Raw genomic sequence first — 18700 nt, 5'->3', positions numbered from 1 at the left:
TGTTATTAGAAATTAAATTGTAATTGGCGAATTTGTTTTTTTAAAAAAATAGATATGATCTTTAATTTTATATTTTTGTTTTTATTTTGTGATATTTCGAAATAATAGAAATATATTATTTGTATGCAAGGTTGTTGTTGAGGAAAACAATAAATTCTTTACTATTGTGATATTGATCTCGAGTGCTCAATTGATTGAATGAGACTATAGACAATATATTATATTTATTTTTGAGATATATTTGAAAGGGCACTATGCAATTAATCGATTTGAATTATATCTTAACTTTTTATTTGAATAAAAAATATAGGAAAAAAAGAAATCAGGATAATTGAAAATCTATTTTTATATTTGTGGACTTGTCAACAAATTGTTATTCAGTTTGGAGGAAGAAAAACAACATAAAATAGATTAATATAAAAACTATAAAAATATAAATTAAATATATTTATTGCTCTAGTGATTTAATAACAAATTTTTGCAAACTTTCATTGTAGTTTTTTAATTTTTTGTTTTTTTTTATCTTTTTCAAATAATTATGTATTTGTTGTTGGGTTTTTTTTCTACGTTTTATAGCTACGTTTGTTTATTTTCGGCAATTAATTTATTTGGGTTATAAAAATAAAAAATAAAAAAAGTGATTGATAAAAATCATAATTACAATTAATAAAATGATTATAATAAAGATACACAAGAATATATACAACCAACACCGGAGGCAGGAGGTCGCTCTATTATTTGAATAATGAATTTCTTTTAATGTTAAGTTAGTATTTGAAAAATTCAATAATACCTCCTTTAGCATTCTATATTCCTGATGAACAATAAGTAAAATCTTTGAAAATTACTTCTTTGGAATTCTGTTAACCTGATTTTTTTACAAAAAAAAAATTAACCGATTTGTATCAGGAACATAGAATAACAAAAGAGGTATTCGGTATTTTTTGGAATTTACCTCCTCGGTTTTATGCTCGCCTGATACTTTGAAAAAAAAAAAAAAAACATTTGATTTGTATCAGGAACATAGAATGACTGAAGAGGTATTCGGTATTTTTGAAAATTTACCTCCTCGATTTTATGTTTGCCTGATACTTCGAAAAAAAAAAAAAATTGATTTGTATCAGGAACATAGAATAAGCAAAGAGGTATTTTCAAAAATATCGAATACCTCTTTGCTCATTCTATGTTCCTGATACAAATCAATTTTTTTTTTTTTTTTTTGTATCAGGCAAACATAAAATTGAGGAGGTGAATTTCAAAAAATACCGAATACCTCTTTGCTCATTCTATGTTCCTGATACTCGAGAATTTTTTTCCCACAAATTTTTTGAAATATGATAGAAAAAAAGTTTGGGTATCAGGAACATAGAATGAGCAAGGAGGTATTTTCAAAAAAAATTTTTTTTTTTTTAATTTCAAAAAATTTGTGGAAAAAAAATTTTCGAGTATCAGGATCATAGAATGAGCAAAGAGGTATTCGATATTTTTGAAAATTCAGCGCCATCTATTGTATTTTTTGGAAACTATAGGGTATACACATTGAAATATCATAGATAGAAGAGAGCTGTTTTATCAGGGTTATAGAACAGGAAAAGAGGTATTTTTTGAATCAACAAGTTCAGCGCCCTCTTTTATTTTTCTTGAGAACTATAGGGTAAACACATTTAAATATCATAGATAGAAGACGGCTGTTTTATCAGGGTTATAGAACAGGAAAAGAAGTATTTTTTGAGTCAACCAATTCAGCGCCGCCTATTATTTTTCTTGGGAACTATAGGGTAAACACATTTAAATATCATAGATAGAAGAGGGCTGTTTTATCAGGGTTATAGAACAGGAAAAGAGGTATTTTTTGAATCAACCAGTTCAGCGCCCTCTATTATTTTTTTTAGAAACTATAGGGTTTGAACATTTTAAATTTATCGAAAAAATTAAAGTTTTGCATCAGGATAATAGAATGAGTAAAGAGGTATTCAGTGTTTTCAAAATTCACCTCCTCGATTTTATGTTTGCCTGATACTTTAAAAAAAAAATTTGATTTGTATCAGGAACATAGAATGACTGAAGAGGTATTCGGTATTTTTTGAAATTTACTTCCTCAATTTTATGTTTGCCTGATACTTTGAAAAAAAAAAAATTTTGATTTGTATCAGGAACATAGAATGACTGAAGAGGTATTCGGTATTTTTTGAAATTTACTTCCTCAATTTTATGTTTGCCTGATACAAAAAAAAAAAAAAAATTTGATTTGTATCAGGAACATAGAATGACTGAAGAGGTATTCGGTATTTTTTGAAATTCACCTCCTCGATTTTATGTTTGCCTGATACAAAAAAAAAAAAAAAAATTTAATTTGTATTAGGAACATAGAATGACTGAAGAGGTATTCGGTATTTTTGAAAATTTACTTCTTTGAATTCATATTCAACTGACAGACAAAAAAAAAAAAAAAGTTCTATTTGTATCAGGAATATAGAACACGCAAAGAGGTATTTGAAGAGTTAAACAAAAGCACGAATTTTTTTCTCCCCGGAAATATTTCGAAAAAACCTTCAAAATTAATAGAAAAGATTGAAGTTTTGTATCAGTATAGTAGAATGGGCAAAGAGTCTATTTAATGAGTTATGAAAAATAAAAAAAGTGATTGATAAAAATTTTAATTATCATGAATAAAATGGTTACAATAAAGATACACAAGAAGAATATGCTCTTGTTGTTTAAAAAATATATCACGGATAAACTATCTTTAAATCCAAGCATTATCCAAGACTGTACAGTAAATTTGCGTTGTTCTCCTGTCCACATGATTAGAAATTGCTATTTTTATAAATTATATATCTAAATATCATTCTCTTTTATTAGCCCAATGATAACAACAACCATTCAAATTAAAATACCCATTGTGTAAATTAAATTGGAAAACTTTTTTCTCAAATTCTTTTCAATTCAGATAAAGATATTTTAAATGACATTTAATCTGTATAAGAATTTTGTCAAGTGAAATATCTTATTTCTATATACATTTCAACAACTTTTTTGATATTATAAAATTCAAATAAATATAACATACTATATAAGTTGAAATGACACGAAGAAGGATGACTAAGTGAGTAGGCGGAGATTGTCAGATAAATAAATAATTAAGAGGGTGGTATAAGACATTGTTATTACATATATACAAATGCAAGTAGTCAATCCAAGTTACATCAGACAAACGAACAAGCCAATTTCCTCATTCGTATATAGTTTCGTGCGTACATTCAATCTCTTTGGTGAATCTATTTGACATTTTGATGGATTTACTTGTACTGGGTTTTTTTTTTTTACATGCTTTCATGTGATATGTTCAATAAACCCCTCGCGTGTTTAAACGAAATGTCCTACTCATATATTTTTTATATCTTTTATTCATGCAAAAAAAAAAAACAAACATCATAATAATTGTAAAAAATTTCTGCATTAATTAAAATAAAAAACAATATGTTTTTTATAAACATTTAAATACAATTTAACAAAACCTTCTATTTAAAAAAAAAATTGTATAATAATATTTTTATACTAATAATTGTTAAACTTTTAATAAAGCAAAAATAGAAATATTTTTATTTCTCATATATTAATTGGAATTTTAAATAATGTTGATAAATTGTTATAAAAATTTTTTCATCAATATTTTCTACTCTTTTGAGGTATATTTTTTTGTTAAATAAATAATATGTTATTATTTACATGAAAAATATGAAGCGAATGGACAAGCACGCACCGGCACAATATAATCCGTCGGTATATTTCATCGATCCTGAAAAAATACCGAGGTCGAATGTCGTCGTCATTGTCGTCACAAAAATACAAAACATTCGAATTTTTTTTTTAATAATAGAAAAATAAAATAAAGAATAATGTTTTTCTTCTACTCCATCACCCATAAATTTATTTTCAACCCTCAAAAATTCTGCTTTATATATTATTATTTGCTCTACTTATTTTTTATTATTTTGTTTCTTTGATTTTTCGTATCTATTTCGATGAAATTTACAAAACATCATGTGCTATTTTTGTCACAGGCTCATTCAACCGATAACGGAATAAATATAAAAAAAAAGGTTCATAAAGAAAAATAAAAAAATGTGATAACAAAAAAAAAAGGCAACTGACAAAGCCGATTGGCTCGTCAGGAGCAGAGATACTGCTTGAATTGAGACTGAATTTGGCTTTGTCATATTAATCTATTTTTTTTTTTTTTTTTTTTCTTAATATCTTTTACATATTTAATATGTATGTAAATGTTCAGATAGAATAATATAACAACAAGAAAAATCAATAGATTCTCATAAAGATTTAAAAAAAAAATTACATATATTTTTTTTTATTTTTCATTTTTATAAATGAAATTTTTTCCAGTAATAATTTTGATTAAATAAATATGTAAAATCAATTTATATGCAGAAAAATATTTGAATAATTTTTGAAATCTATTACTAGAGTTGTATATATAGAAAAAATATTTTATTTTTCATCGTCAAAGTAAATATCATAAAAATAAACTGACATAGAATTGGAACAAACTGGTCCTGGTTTTTCATTTTTTTTTTCTCCAATTAGTGTGGAGTACCGAAGCGAGTAATTACATTCGATCGACTAGATTCCTTCGAACTATTTTATATATATCTAAAAACTATCAATTTAATTTTAATTGTTATAATGATGAATAAGCACAATTTTACGAGCAGTCTCACGACCCTCGTGAATTCAAGTGCCAAACAAATTTGACAAATAACATTTTAACAGCACAAAAAAACAAAAAAAAAATATGGAAAATAAAATTTAGAAAGAACATAAAAAACAAAGCGTAAAAAAAAAAAAAAACTCGGTTACCAGGTTACCGTGCTTGTACTGCAAAACATGACTTCCTCGCTCAATTATCGAACGAATAATTGAAATTGTATATAAACAATATAAAAAATTAAATTAATATTCAAAAACAAAAAAAAAAAAATTATTCAACAAGTAAACAATAATTTAGTTGCCACGTGAAAAAAAAAAAAATTTCACAAAAAATAAATAATAACAATTGACAATTTTGTATTGTTTTAATTTATCTTTTTTTTCCCGTCAAAATAAAAAAAAAAGCTCTAAAAAAAAAGCTCTAGAGTAAATATAAAAAATTCATTGTAAATTCCACTTGAAACCAATTTCCATATAGACATGAGAGAAGAATAAAAAAAAAAAAAAAAAAATTGATAATATAAAATAAAAAAAGGCACCAACACGCGATATACAACAACAACCACCAAGAAATTGTGTCGAGGGCGTCGCGACATCTTTGTGTATATTATTATTTTAAAAATTTTATTTATCATGTTGTTATTATTTATTGTCATGAATTTTTAATTTTTTTTTTTTTTTTTTATAATCTGAAGTTTGAAATTCCTATGTTCTCGTCACGTTCTCGTCATTTTCACATAACACAATGCTCTGGAGAATCGTTAGTCTGTGTTATCCCAGAGGTCGATCGATGTTCAACGTAAAAAAAAAAAAAAAATAATTCTCAACGAAGAAATAATAATGATTGAATTAAAAAATAAATTAATAATACTAATAGATGTTAAATTCACAATAATATTTAACACAACTGACCTCTTTATAAAAAATAAATTACTTTTTTTAATAATAATTAATTCCATTTGGTTTTTTTGTTTATAATAAATTTAATTTTTCTTTTATATATAAAATTATTATTAAAACTTCAATAATAAACTCACGTCTTTCATAATTTTGTATCCTTAGACACTGATTGATAATTATTAATAATTTTCGCGTAACGCGAGGTAAAAATAAAATTTATTGAGACAAAAAACATTGCCTTGACTGTCCGGCTTGTTATTCACGACTGGATTTTATAAAATAGATACTAAGGGAAGTTTGTGAATTCAAGCCATTAATTTAAGGGGCTACAATATTATACTGTTATATATATAAAATTTACAGGGGTGGTGGCTCAACTTGTACTGCCATCTTTTGGTTATACTGTTATTATTTAATTCATGGTCTGATCATACATCGACATCTAGCGCTAGTTGCACTGTAGCAAGTAGAACAAACACGTATATGGTCAGACATGAAATATTTTTTTTTTCAAATAACATAAAATGATGAAATAAAATTTAACAAGCTATTTGTAAGCCTTGAAATATTTGCACAGTAAATTATATTATTGATATAATTATTTTTGAAAAAAAATATAGTCAGTATATAGTGAAAATCAAATAGAAAAAAAATATTATTTAAATAACTTTTTAATAAAATATCAGGACAAATATATTTACGTTTCATCTGGATTTATTATTTAATTTAAAATTAAAAATATCAATTGCCATGGAGTTTTATTTTTCTCAGTAAATTACGAAACATTTTAAACTTAGATGAAAAATATAATTTACGTGTTAAAAAATGTAGTCAACATACAATCATTAAGTAAATAAGATTAATAAATTTTGATAAGTTTTTGTGTGAATATAAAAATTCCACGTTGGCATTATATTCAAAAAAAAATAATATTATGTAGTTTCATTTTAATTTTATGTCTATCATTTGAGCAATAAATCATGTCAATGCCAACAAAATTAAATATTAACTTTATAAAAAAAATAATATACACTTTTTTAAACCATATAAATACACCCGTAGTATCAAAAAAAAATCCACACTTGTCGTTTAACTTTAATTGAGGAAAAAATGACTGGAAAATATATATTATTTTTATTAATAAAATTATTAATAATGAAAAATATAATTTTATCATCAGCATCAATAGTTCAAGATACACTTGATATGCTTGAAATTATTGGTAATAAAACAATAAGTTCAATAGTTTTAAATAATATGACAAGTTTTCATTCTATATGGTCAACAATAAATAAATTTCAATTAACACAATACGAAACAAATTATAATTTCGAAATAAATCAACAAGAAAAACCATCAATAGTCAGTAACTATGAAAAAAAATTAAATGATTATTTTTCAAGAATACAATTTTTACGTGATAGAACTGAAGATTGGTCAACATTAATAAGAAGAAATAATACATTAATTCTTGGTGATTCAACAACAGACATAATATCAAATGACGATGATTATCCAAGATCAGTATTAACAAAATTACATAATTTATTTTTTGGAAGAATATCTGAATTAATTACTGGACATGATCATAATCATTTATTACAGGTAAAAAATATATTTATATATTTTAAATTGATCAATAAATTAGTTAAATAAGTTTATAAATTTCAGTCAATAAATAAATTTAAATGTAATATGAAAACATCAAAACAACATCAATTATATTCTTTGTATAATACAATACTTTTCACTGAAGTACAAGCTTTTAGTGTACTAGCATTTTCATATATGTGGAGATCAATTAATATTCTTACTAAATTTGATTATACAAATGAAATGGCAATTGACATGAGTGATTCAAGAAATAGAATTATTGATTTCACAAGGTTATTTAAAAAAGAAATGAAAATAGCTTCAAATTTCATTCGTCGTTGTGATCCATTGGAAGATCATAAAAAAGGTTTAAAAAATTTTATAATTATTTATTTATATTTTATTAAAATATATATATAATATTCTGGTGAAAATTTTATTTATTCAGGTAAAACATATGATGCATTTGATAATCTCATGTATTCTTTTGTAACAAATCAAAGATATTTGGAACCATGGAATAATGTAAATTGTAAATCAAACTGTAAAGCTGTAACACCATACAAACGATTTTGTGAATTACATGGAGAAGATTGTTCTGTTAATCATCATTGGTATGATAATACATGTCCAGGTAAAATTTATGATTGTGAATATGCATCATCTACATTTGAAATTTGTCGAAGAGTAAGTATAAATTATAATTTTAAACAGAAAAAAATATACAGTAATATTAAATTATTATTTATACAATTTTATCAAGATTTATTAATGTTGTTTACTTGATGATTATATGTTTTATCTAAATTTAAATTACGCAAGAGTAAGAAAAAAAAAATTCCATGACAATTAATATTTGATGTTTAAGATTCATTTAAATTCCAAGGTTGCTACACAATAAATTTCACAATATTTAAAAAAATCCAGAATAATTAAATAAACATGCGTTGATATTAAGACAATAAATTCTTATATTTATTTGCTATTTAATAGTGATAAGATTAAATAAAATAGATGTAAAAAATTCAAAGAAAATGATAAAATTAATAAATATTAAAATAAAACAGGATCCAATTGATGAATCAAGTACCAAACTTTATAATTGGTTTAAAAATAAAAATAATGGAACTATTTATGGTGATGCAACACGTAAATGTGGTTCAACAGAAGAAATTGAAGAAGAAAATGTTTCCTGGTTACCTTGGTCAAATACTTGTGATGTTTGTTTATGTAAATGTCTTGATAATCGTATTGATACTAATAGTAATTCAATAAGAGCTTTTAGTTTATTACAGTCAAGAACAAGTGATAACATGTTAAGTATTTAATAATAATATTATTTAAACAGTATATAATTTTTAATATAATTAATTTTTCATACAGGGTTGCAACTGGTGCAAGACTTGTTACAAAAGATCGAATGGTACATATTCAACTTCGTGAAGCAAAACTTTTATCTAATGGAAAAATTGATAAAACAACAGAAAAATGGATACCACTTCCAACATTTAATTATGAAAATAATTTTCCCAATGAAGCAGTTTACTCAGATGGACAAATTCATCCATTAAAACGTGATAGAGATTTTGTCTTGTTAGGAAGAGATATTGAAGATAATATATGTTTTCAAAAATTAGTTATTGATACTAAATATTTATTGATTGGTAATTAAAAAAATAAATCCAAAAAAATCATAAATAATACATTAATAATTTTAATTTCAGGTGCAAATTTTGGCATTGATTATTTTGAAAAAAATCAAAATCAAAGAAAATTATGTATCAAACTTGAAGCAGAATATGTTCTTTATAATTTTCATGGAGAAACCTTCCCAACAGATACAAAATATCATCTAAATACATTTTTTATGCCATTGTAAAAAAAATTTAATCAACTTGTTATATAATTTAATAATATTTTCTTTAAAAAAAAAACATTAATAATGAATATTTCTATTTCAGAACTAAATTGGTTTTAGATAAGCCTGATAATCCACTTAAATTTAAAGAAAATATGAAAGATTCTGAAGACAATCAATTTGTCACAATCAGTGTATCAGATTTTGTTAAGGATGCATCACAATCAACTATTCCATTCATTGATCTTTTAGAAGTTACAACAAATCCAAGTGTACCACTTAATGGAATTGAATTATTTCATAAAGGACAAATTAATGGTACATCTGGTGGATTTATTTCTTTAAAAATTCATCCAATTGATTTTACAACTGATATGAATATATAATTATTATTTTGATAAATATAAAAATCACAAATATCATCAAATTATATACATGATAATCTTTGTCGACAAAAAATTATTCACTTTATTTTTTTTTCTTCAAAGTCTTGTTTTGTATTTTAAGAAAAAAAATCATTTGTAAAAGAAAATTTACAATTACAACAAATAAGTACGATTACAAAAAAATTACATTATTTTTTTTTTTTTATTTCTAAGCCTTTGAGTGAAGGAGGCCATATAATATAGTCGAGAGATTCCAGTATCACAGAATTTGCAACTCATTTACTAGATAATAAATTTTTAAACTTAAATAATAAAACAATCAAAACAACAAATAAAAAAAATAATAATTACACACCAAATTTAAATAGATTATTTATAAACTAATAAATATTTTCTCACTGGTCCCTGGTCATTATATAATATCTAAAAACAGATATGCAATATTTAAAAAAATCATTTAGACAATTACATTTAAAAATTTCAATTCACACTTTAATCTTTATAGAATTTTTTTTTTTTTCATAATTTAAACAAATATAAATTGTTTAAATATATATTTTCAAATTTTTCTGTACTCATGTATACTGCTTTAAAAAAAAATTAAATATATCCTTTTTTTAATTAGTACAATCAACTTTAAAAAAAAAAATGTTTTTGTTATTTTTTAATTAATAATATAAATATATTTTATTGAGTAAATTTAAAACCACATGATTCTATTAATAAATATATATCTGATTATGAAAATTTTGGCTTGAATTTAAAAATGATATTATTTATATTTTTCATGATAATAATAACTAATAAATAAATAAATATATAAAAAAAAAAAAAAAAAATGTTATATTATCTTTTACCATTGATTTTGTTTTTTGGACTATCAATTGTTGAATTATTAATATCTCTTCTAGGTCTTAAAATAAAATTTAAATTATGAGCAGTATTAACAGCATAATAAACATTTGCAGAATTTGGTAATACCATTTCTCTATCAGGTAATACCTGAGCAAGAGTATAAGCATCTGGGCTACCTTCAATATCAAGTTTTAACATTGCATTTCTAATAACTTGTGGTGTTCTTTCATTATTTGATAACATTATTGATTTATACATAACAACACCATCTGTTTCAATATTTTCACATTCCATTGTAACTTTAATAATATAAAAATCTGGTGAATTTTTATGTGAACTACTTGGACTTGATATACCAACAAGATTTGGTGTACTAGTACCATTTGAATTTAATGAAACATTTGGATTTAATTTTGACTGATTTGTTGATTGACCAACAACACCATTAACTGAACCAAGTGATATATCTAATGATGGTAATGATGAACTGGAAGACGAACTTGATAATTGTGATGGTGATGTTCTACGATCAAGTGAATTATGTGGTGAACTTGGTAATGAATCTAAATCACAATAAAATTGTGAACTATTTGAACTTGATGTTGATGCTAATGAATCATTTTTTTTATGTCTTTGATGATTATGTTTTTTATTTTTACGTATAAGTGTTGTATTACCACCACCACCAGATGATGGTAATTCAATTTGACAACTTAATTTATATGATTCTTTATCATTTAATACTTTAATTGAATAAAACCAACGATCAAATAATATATCTTTTTTAAAATTATATGTATTTGCTGCACCTTGAAGTAATCTTATTCTTGCTAATACCTCAAATTCTTTTCTTCTTTTATCAAAATTTATTAAACCATCAGCAATTGTATCAGGTATTGCTGTATCAATCATTGTTAAATCAGTTAAAAATGTACCCAAATATGGTATTGTTCCATAACTTATATTCTGTAAATAAATAAAAATCAATTGTATTAATAAAAAATACATTTAAACGAAATTTAAATTAATAATTATATAATTACCCCAGAATGAGTATTTTGTTTTTGAAATAATTTTAATAAATGACGATCACTTCTTCCTGCAGTATCAGCAAATTTAGCAGTACCTTCTTTTATTAATAATTCACGTTGTGTCCATGCATTATTTTCTTCAGAAAAAATTCTTTCAAGTTCAACATAAAGTTCATGTTTTTCTTTAGTCATATATTGCCAACATTTTTCTAATCTATAAACAGAATTACTTTGTAAACCTGATATTATTGCTTTTAAACTACTAAAATTTTTTAATATTCTTAATTCTTGTGCAATATCAATCCATGTTTCAATAATTTTAGCACGTTCTTGTGATTTTAATGTTGTTTCATTGAGTATTGTTGATATAACTCTTAATGATACATCATTAAATTGATTAACTGTTGCTAATACTGTTGCTGCATCATGACTACGATCACGTCTTGACCATACTGCACCAAGACACTGATGAGCAATTAATTTTTTAAATACTTCAGCATCCATACGTGTCAGCTGTTCAGCAAAATGACGATTTGGTACTTCAGGAAATTCATAACCCGTTGACCAATTATCACCAAGTCTATCTGTTGATCCATTGAATGATAATCTTCCATTGTCATATATGCAATTATCTACGAAAAAATAAAAACAACAACAAAATAATATAATTAAATAAAAACTTGCTGATTATACCTGCTAGTTTTTTTTTTTTTTTTTTTCATTCAAGTGTTTTATTTCATTTAAAAAGTTTTATGATAATATTAAATTAAACATCCGGTTTGAGGTGTCAAACAATTGGTGTCATATGATCATCAAACAATGAAATATTTATTTGTCATTTATTTTTTAAAATAAATTTATTAAACATACCAATTTGATCTTCGCATTGAAATCTGTGAAGACGATGTCTTGCTTTAACTTCAAGTTCCGAACCAGGTAAACGACGATGTGTAAAATCAAGTAAACGAGATAATAAAGAATATGTTGGTGGTGTTTTCCAATCACCAGGATATGCATCAAGCCATACATGAAGTGCTTGAATAAGTGTTTTACAATGTTGATCATTTGTATTATCATCAAGTGCATCATATCTTTTAAGTAATAATTCCAAGACTTCTTTTGGTGTTGTAAATGCCCGATAAGTTGCCAAAAAAACATTGATATAAGTTGATTCAAGTTCACCATCATCATTTGCTAAACTTTCAACTAATTTTTCAACAGTACCAGCTTTTAAAAATCTAACTCGTACTGTCTCCCATTCTAAATGTGATATTTCATCATCGGAATCCTGAAAAATTATCATTTTTTTTTAAATTAAATTTATTCAAAAATATCTCTATTAATCATGATTAAATTTTAATGATAAAACTTTCGAAAGAAATCGATACTACATATCATTAAATCAATTTAATAATAATTTAAAAAAAACACTTAAACACTTACAGATGCAGATATGCTTTTAGTTGGTCTGTGATATCTAACTTTTTTAAGATAAACTGTGTAAATAACACCATCACACCTTTCTTCACCCCATAAACGCCACGTGGGCTGAAAATAAACAGAAAAAAAATTAATTAATTAATATAATCACAATGTTGATCAATCATTCTAATTATTTTTTTTTTTTTTTATATTTTCAATTACCACAGCTGTTAGCTCATGGCAAGATAGTAAATAATTAATCATTGTCAAAATGACAAGGGCTAAATCTCAAGGGAACAACAATGATAAACAAAATTATCAAGTATTCAAGTTATAGCCAACAAAAGAACCACTCATTTTTTTTCTTTTATATAATATTAAAATATACATAATTGATACAACCTTCAATCGTGTGATTATGGTTCTCTACATAGCTGTCTCAAGAGTATATATTTTTTCATTCCATTTGAATTTTATAAACACGTGTTTAACACAGTTATAAAAAATAAAAAAAAAACATGCATAAACATTGACAATTTTTATTCAAGGTTCTTGTGTATATTAAATTCTCATGTTGACCTCATTAACTCATTTTCGAAAGACATCGTCTTCTTTTTTTTTCTTCAATTTTTACAATGTTAATTTATATTTTTATATTATTAAATTTTAAAAATATATATCAATTATAAAATTTCTTGTAGAGCTAATTAAAATACCAACATATGAATTAAATTTTTATCATGCACTTGATATATATAAATAATCCTCAAGTTAATTTTCCGACAAAATTGGATTTATTTAAATTACCTAGTTCATTGACCCTTTAAATATTTTAACTACTACGAAAATAGTAATATAAAGTAACTTGTACTAACATACAACACCACATGCAATCATATTTATTCATTTTTTTTTTTTTAAACTATTTTTATAAGTAGCATCATGAACAACACACACCAAGGACAAAAATTTCTTGAAGCGTATAAAACAGCCAAGTGAAGAATACAAAGCCACGCACAATATACAAGAAAAATTTTGTTATCTTTAATTTTTTTTATTTTTATTATTCCCTTTTATTGATGCGTAGCCTCCCCCCATGTCCCCCTTAATGTTACCTTTTTTTTTCCCCCTTCAAACATCCGGTCAAACAACACGTAATTATATTTGCCATTTTGGCCCCACCTGAAAACTTATGTAAACGTTTCTTTGTGTTTATATTTATTTTTTCTTTTCATTCATTTATAGAAGAAGAAGAAAAAAAAAATAACACGAAATTATGATAACAATCAGTACGTGATGGGTATTGTATATAATTAAAAATTATTTTTTTGGCACATACAAACAAGCAGCAAAAAAATACATTAAAAAAATTTAAAAAGCAGAAAAATATACACACAAACTAAGGACTTGAATAACCAGGCAAAAAATATGATAAATTTACCTGTTGAACATACCACTGTGTGGAATTTTGAATCTTCTTATTGATGGGTTTACAAGGAGCACAAAAAAGAAGTGGACCAAATTTACAAGGTGATTTAAATGTTGTAGTAGTAGAAGATGCTGATGTTGAAGATGAAGTATTAGAAGATGAAGATGAAGAAGAAGATGGAGAAATTGGAGAGGATGGAGCCAAAGATAAGGGACTTAACCCAGCATCTCCCAACATGGACCACAACATTCAAATTTATATATTTATATAATATTTTTTTTTTGCAATTTTTTGATATGTATATGAAATTATTTATCCCATCCCTTTTTTGTTGTAATTAATATTTTTCAATGATCCAATAATAGCCATGATGAAAATCTATCATTTTAACAGACATTGTGGTTACTATGATGCTCAATCTGAAATTGTTACAATAATAATAGTAAATATAATTTATTTTTTTTTTCTATTTTTCTTGGGGTCAATGATTTTACTAAAATTATCGATCGATAAGAAACACGTCTCAATCATGATAAGACATGAAAAAAATAAATAATCTATAACAACTGTCTTGTTACAATATAAAAAATTCAAAAATTTATTTTGTATGGTTTATGAGTAGAAAAAAAAATTGATTGAATCAACAAAATTAATTATTGAAATGTTTCAATATTTTTTATTTATATACAAAGTTGAAAAGTCAATGAAAATTGTTGTTATTTATTGATTTTATTTATACGACATTATTAATTTGTTTACGAATTAAATAACAAGTATTATGTTTATTTTTATTTACTAACGTCATTGCTTGAAGGCTCACTTGTTCATGTATTTTTTATATTTTTTTATTTTCAAAAGTCATATAATAATAAAATCTTTTTTTTTATATACATCTTATATAACACATGCGATTTACCGTCAAATAATTGAACAAATGAGTAAATTGATTGCAATTGTTATTGAGATTTAAAAGATAAATACACGAGGAAAAAAAAAAAATGCTTCAAAGAATCAATAAATTGTTTGTTTATTAACCTGATAGACAATATTTTTTTTTTTTCAAAAAGATAACTATTATCTGTAATTTCATTTTACAAATTAATAATTATCAATTTTTCACAAGTAAAATTTAAAAAATAAAAAAAACAGCAACATAAAATAAACAATAAAAAAAAAAAAAAAAAAGGGCAATTTAAATTTCTATATTTAGATGATGTAGTTGAAGACCAAAGACAAAGGGCAGACTGAAAATGTTTTTTGCGAAATACAATTTTATCTCAACCGCATATAAAGTAATTTTATAATTAAATAAAAAAATCATAATCAATTTAAATATCATTTTTTCAAATTAAATAATAAATCAATTTTCAAAAATTTAATTTATTTATGTCAATAAAAATTTAAATGATTAATTTTTGTGTATTAAAATAATTTTAAAATGAAATTACCAACGACAAGTAGAATTTTTAAAAGAGTTTAATGATAACAAGATGATCCTGGTCGATTAAATGAGTCAAATGATTGTCAAGGCTTGTTATATTGATTCGCGTGTCCCTGACAACTTGTGTATGTCATATTAATATACACTGATATATTTAATTTTTATATTATTTCTTCAAAGTATTTTTATTAATGTAAATATTTCTGCTATGTATGTAACTCATTGAGTCATTCATTGAAATTTGATTATAATAAGTAACAACACACCTGGTATTAAATTTTAAAAATATTTATTTTTAAAATATTGAATAAACTTTTGTGTCTTTGTCTTATTTATTTTATAATAAATACTGAAACTGAGGAAATGAGTCGACACACAAGTTTAGTCATATGTCATTTTTTTTTTTATTTTTGTAACAATTGTTTATGATTAATAAAAATTAACACGTGGGAAAATATAAATATTTAAAATTTATTAGGCTTTCAAGTATTGGTAATTTTTCATTTTTAATTTTATGATTTTGTCGGTTTGGAGAGACATTAATTGAACAACTGATAGAAGAAAAAAAAATCATGTAGAATAAAAAAAACAGAGGATAAAGATATGAATTTTATTTTTAAAAATTTATAAATAAAAGAAATAAGATATTATTCATTCATGACTCACATGAGGGTTTTTTTTTCCAACACTTGATAATGATGAATTGTAAAAAAGATAAATTAAAACTAAATAAGTTGATATTATTTGAAATTAAATTTGAATAATTTTGGAGCAAGTGCTCCCTTTGACGATCGTGAAACGACTGAGGTTCATCTGCTTTCTGAGCGACCTACACTAATCAACCGGCGAATATATATTTTTTTTTATTTTTACCTCGACACTAATTGTAAAAAAAAATAAAAAAAAAACTACAATAAGAATAATAAACTAGACCAAGAAAAGTAAAATAAAAATAAAATCATCAAGATTAAAAAAAAACAAAACAATTAAAAATTTTTTTCCTAATATTGTATTATTTAAAAAAATTTTTACCTTTGCGAAGAAAAAAATTGATTTTAAATTCATCCAAAGTATCGTGCACTTGACTTTATAACTATTATTTTTTTATTTTTTATCTTTTAATTTTTTTAAGTATATACATGACCGTGATATGTAAAGTGATAAAATTAAAAAATTAAAAATACACTTTTTTTAAATAAAAAAAAAAAAAATTAAACAACATTCGATATGCGCATAGTGAGGAAGTTGCAAGCTGACTGAAGCGACAAAGTGATCAGCAAGTAACTTTATATTATCACATAAATGTGTTGTATATATTTTAAATATGTGTGGATAAAATTTTATTATCTGTCCTTACTGCAATTAGAAGCGTCTTTTTTTTTTTTTACGTGAATCACAGTATTGTTTTTTTATTTTTTCATATACGTTATAATTAAATAATTAAATAACTTTTATAAATATTATTTTTTTGTCAAGTTAAATCGGCTTGATACTCTTTTTAAATTTATAAAAAAAAACTACCTGTTAATTATTAAAAAAAGGATTTAAAATTTATTTAAAAACCAAACTTTTGATTCAATTGAAAAATTATTTTCTTAATTATATGAATAATAATTAGTTGGCGTCAATTTAAACAAAAACAAAAAAATTATAATGATATATTTTATGAACCTCAAGAGAATGAGGTGAATGTGTTGATATTTTCATAAAAAAATTCGCATATAAATATCGAGGTAACATAGTTTAAAATATGTTGTAACTTTCAACAAAGTATTGCAAAATATTTACTACTATATTTTACTATATCAACTGAGAAAATTTTTTAAAATACATAAACTAGTTATGTCACATGTTAAAGATAAATAAAAAAAAAAAATAATAAATTTTAATATTAATAGCTAAAATAAACAATTAGAAATTAAATTATACTTTAATGAAAAATAATCACAGAGAAAGTATTAAAAATTTTAATATAAAAAAATTATATAAAATTAATTTTATCATAAATTTCATTGTATTTTTTAAATGACTTTCTAACAGGTCATTTTTTTTTAAACCAGTTTATATTTTTTATAATTGAGTAATAATATTTTTTTTTATTATTCATCTTTTTGTAATTTAACAATTACATATTTTTTTTTTTTTTTTTTCAATGACAGGAAATTTGATAGGCTGATAAACATAATGACGTGACGTCAATTTACATACACGTGCATTTAAATTTGTGACGTTTTTTTATGACGTCACAATATTTAGATGAGATTATTATTAATTTAACTGTAACATGTCATTTGATAAAAATTAAATATCCTACAAGTAGGCGTACGATAAATTTATTTCTCATTGAAATGTATTTTTAAATTTTTCAATTGTTCATTGATTAAACAAACTTGGAATAATTTAAAAAAAACAATTAAATTCAATTCAATTGTAATTAGAATAAATTTAAAATAATTATATTTAGTTTATAAAATTTGTATTTTTTTAAATTTATATGCTTCATGTTTAGTTGAAAAGTAAGGATATTGATTTTTGCATGTTGGGCTTGTTAAAACTAATTTACCTTCATCTATATGGACTTTCTTTTTTAAATGAAGGGTGAGTTAAGTGCATCTGTTTTATACTCTCATAAAACAACAACCCTCATCATCATCATATAGTTATCGTGTGGGTGCAGCTACATGCATACATTGAAACATCAAAAAGTTCAACAATTTCACCAACACAACGTTAAAGGTCAAAATAAATTTTCGTTATTTTAATTTTATTAATACAAACGAGTATAAAATTTAAAAACTAATTATTATTTTTGATGAGTTTTATCTCATTATTATTAAATGAAAATTATATAATTTTTAAGGGATGAATTGAATTTAGTAATGACGAGGTATATCAGACCAAGTCAGAGTGAGTCAGATGAGTCGTTAAAACAATTTTTTATCTATTTATTTTGTCGGTCTATAACAGCTCATAAAAAATATAAAAAATTCTCATTTTTAATAACAAAAAAAACAGATAGTCTAAAGTTTTTTTTTTTATCTAATTTAAGTATTTTATGAC

General features: G+C 23.5%; 3 protein-coding genes across 9 annotated transcripts in view; 1 reads left to right on the top strand and 2 right to left on the bottom strand.

Moving 5' to 3' along the window:
* Nucleotides 1–18700, bottom strand: part of LOC122847478 (whirlin) — a 43073-nt gene that overhangs the window by 21777 nt on the left and 2596 nt on the right. For 3 of the 5 annotated variants that reach the window (XM_044145202.1, XM_044145206.1, XM_044145204.1), the window contains exon 1: nucleotides 5763–5941. The exons of 1 other annotated variant lie outside the window; for it this stretch is intronic. The gene's annotated coding sequence lies outside the window, so the exon portion shown is untranslated. Of the gene's footprint in view, nucleotides 1–5762; nucleotides 5942–18700 lie in introns of those variants that run through there. One more of the 5 variants, XM_044145205.1, reaches the window with a different exon arrangement.
* On the top strand, nucleotides 6710–9747 carry LOC122847481. The gene is made up of 7 exons (XM_044145211.1): nucleotides 6710–7230; nucleotides 7297–7585; nucleotides 7667–7905; nucleotides 8286–8533; nucleotides 8602–8882; nucleotides 8943–9093; nucleotides 9180–9747. Exons 1-7 carry the CDS (start codon nucleotides 6736–6738, stop codon nucleotides 9460–9462), a joined length of 1986 nt encoding a protein of 661 aa, XP_044001146.1. The 5' UTR covers nucleotides 6710–6735; the 3' UTR covers nucleotides 9463–9747.
* Nucleotides 8486–16923, bottom strand: LOC122847480 (ral guanine nucleotide dissociation stimulator). Of its 3 annotated transcripts, none has more exons than XM_044145209.1 (6): nucleotides 16307–16496; nucleotides 14212–14618; nucleotides 12792–12896; nucleotides 12219–12636; nucleotides 11361–11980; nucleotides 8486–11283 (listed from the first exon to the last, which is right to left on the bottom strand). In XM_044145209.1, the coding sequence occupies exons 2-6, from the start codon at nucleotides 14446–14448 to the stop codon at nucleotides 10309–10311; spliced, it is 2355 nt and encodes a 784-aa protein (XP_044001144.1). In that variant the 5' UTR covers nucleotides 14449–14618; nucleotides 16307–16496; the 3' UTR covers nucleotides 8486–10308. The 3 variants fall into 3 exon arrangements, with proteins under 3 accessions (XP_044001144.1, XP_044001145.1, XP_044001143.1); XM_044145208.1 differs by lacking the exon at nucleotides 16307–16496 and adding an exon at nucleotides 16673–16923 and having other exon boundaries at nucleotides 9415–11283; XM_044145210.1 differs by lacking the exons at nucleotides 14212–14618; nucleotides 16307–16496 and adding an exon at nucleotides 16673–16918 and having other exon boundaries at nucleotides 8490–11283.

The sequence above is a fragment of the Aphidius gifuensis genome, linkage group LG1 (assembly GCF_014905175.1).
Source record: "Aphidius gifuensis isolate YNYX2018 linkage group LG1, ASM1490517v1, whole genome shotgun sequence".
Classification (NCBI taxonomy): Eukaryota; Metazoa; Arthropoda; class Insecta; order Hymenoptera; family Braconidae; genus Aphidius; species Aphidius gifuensis.
Note: the sequence above shows the minus strand (reverse complement) of the source record. Positions and strands in the feature narration are given on the sequence as shown.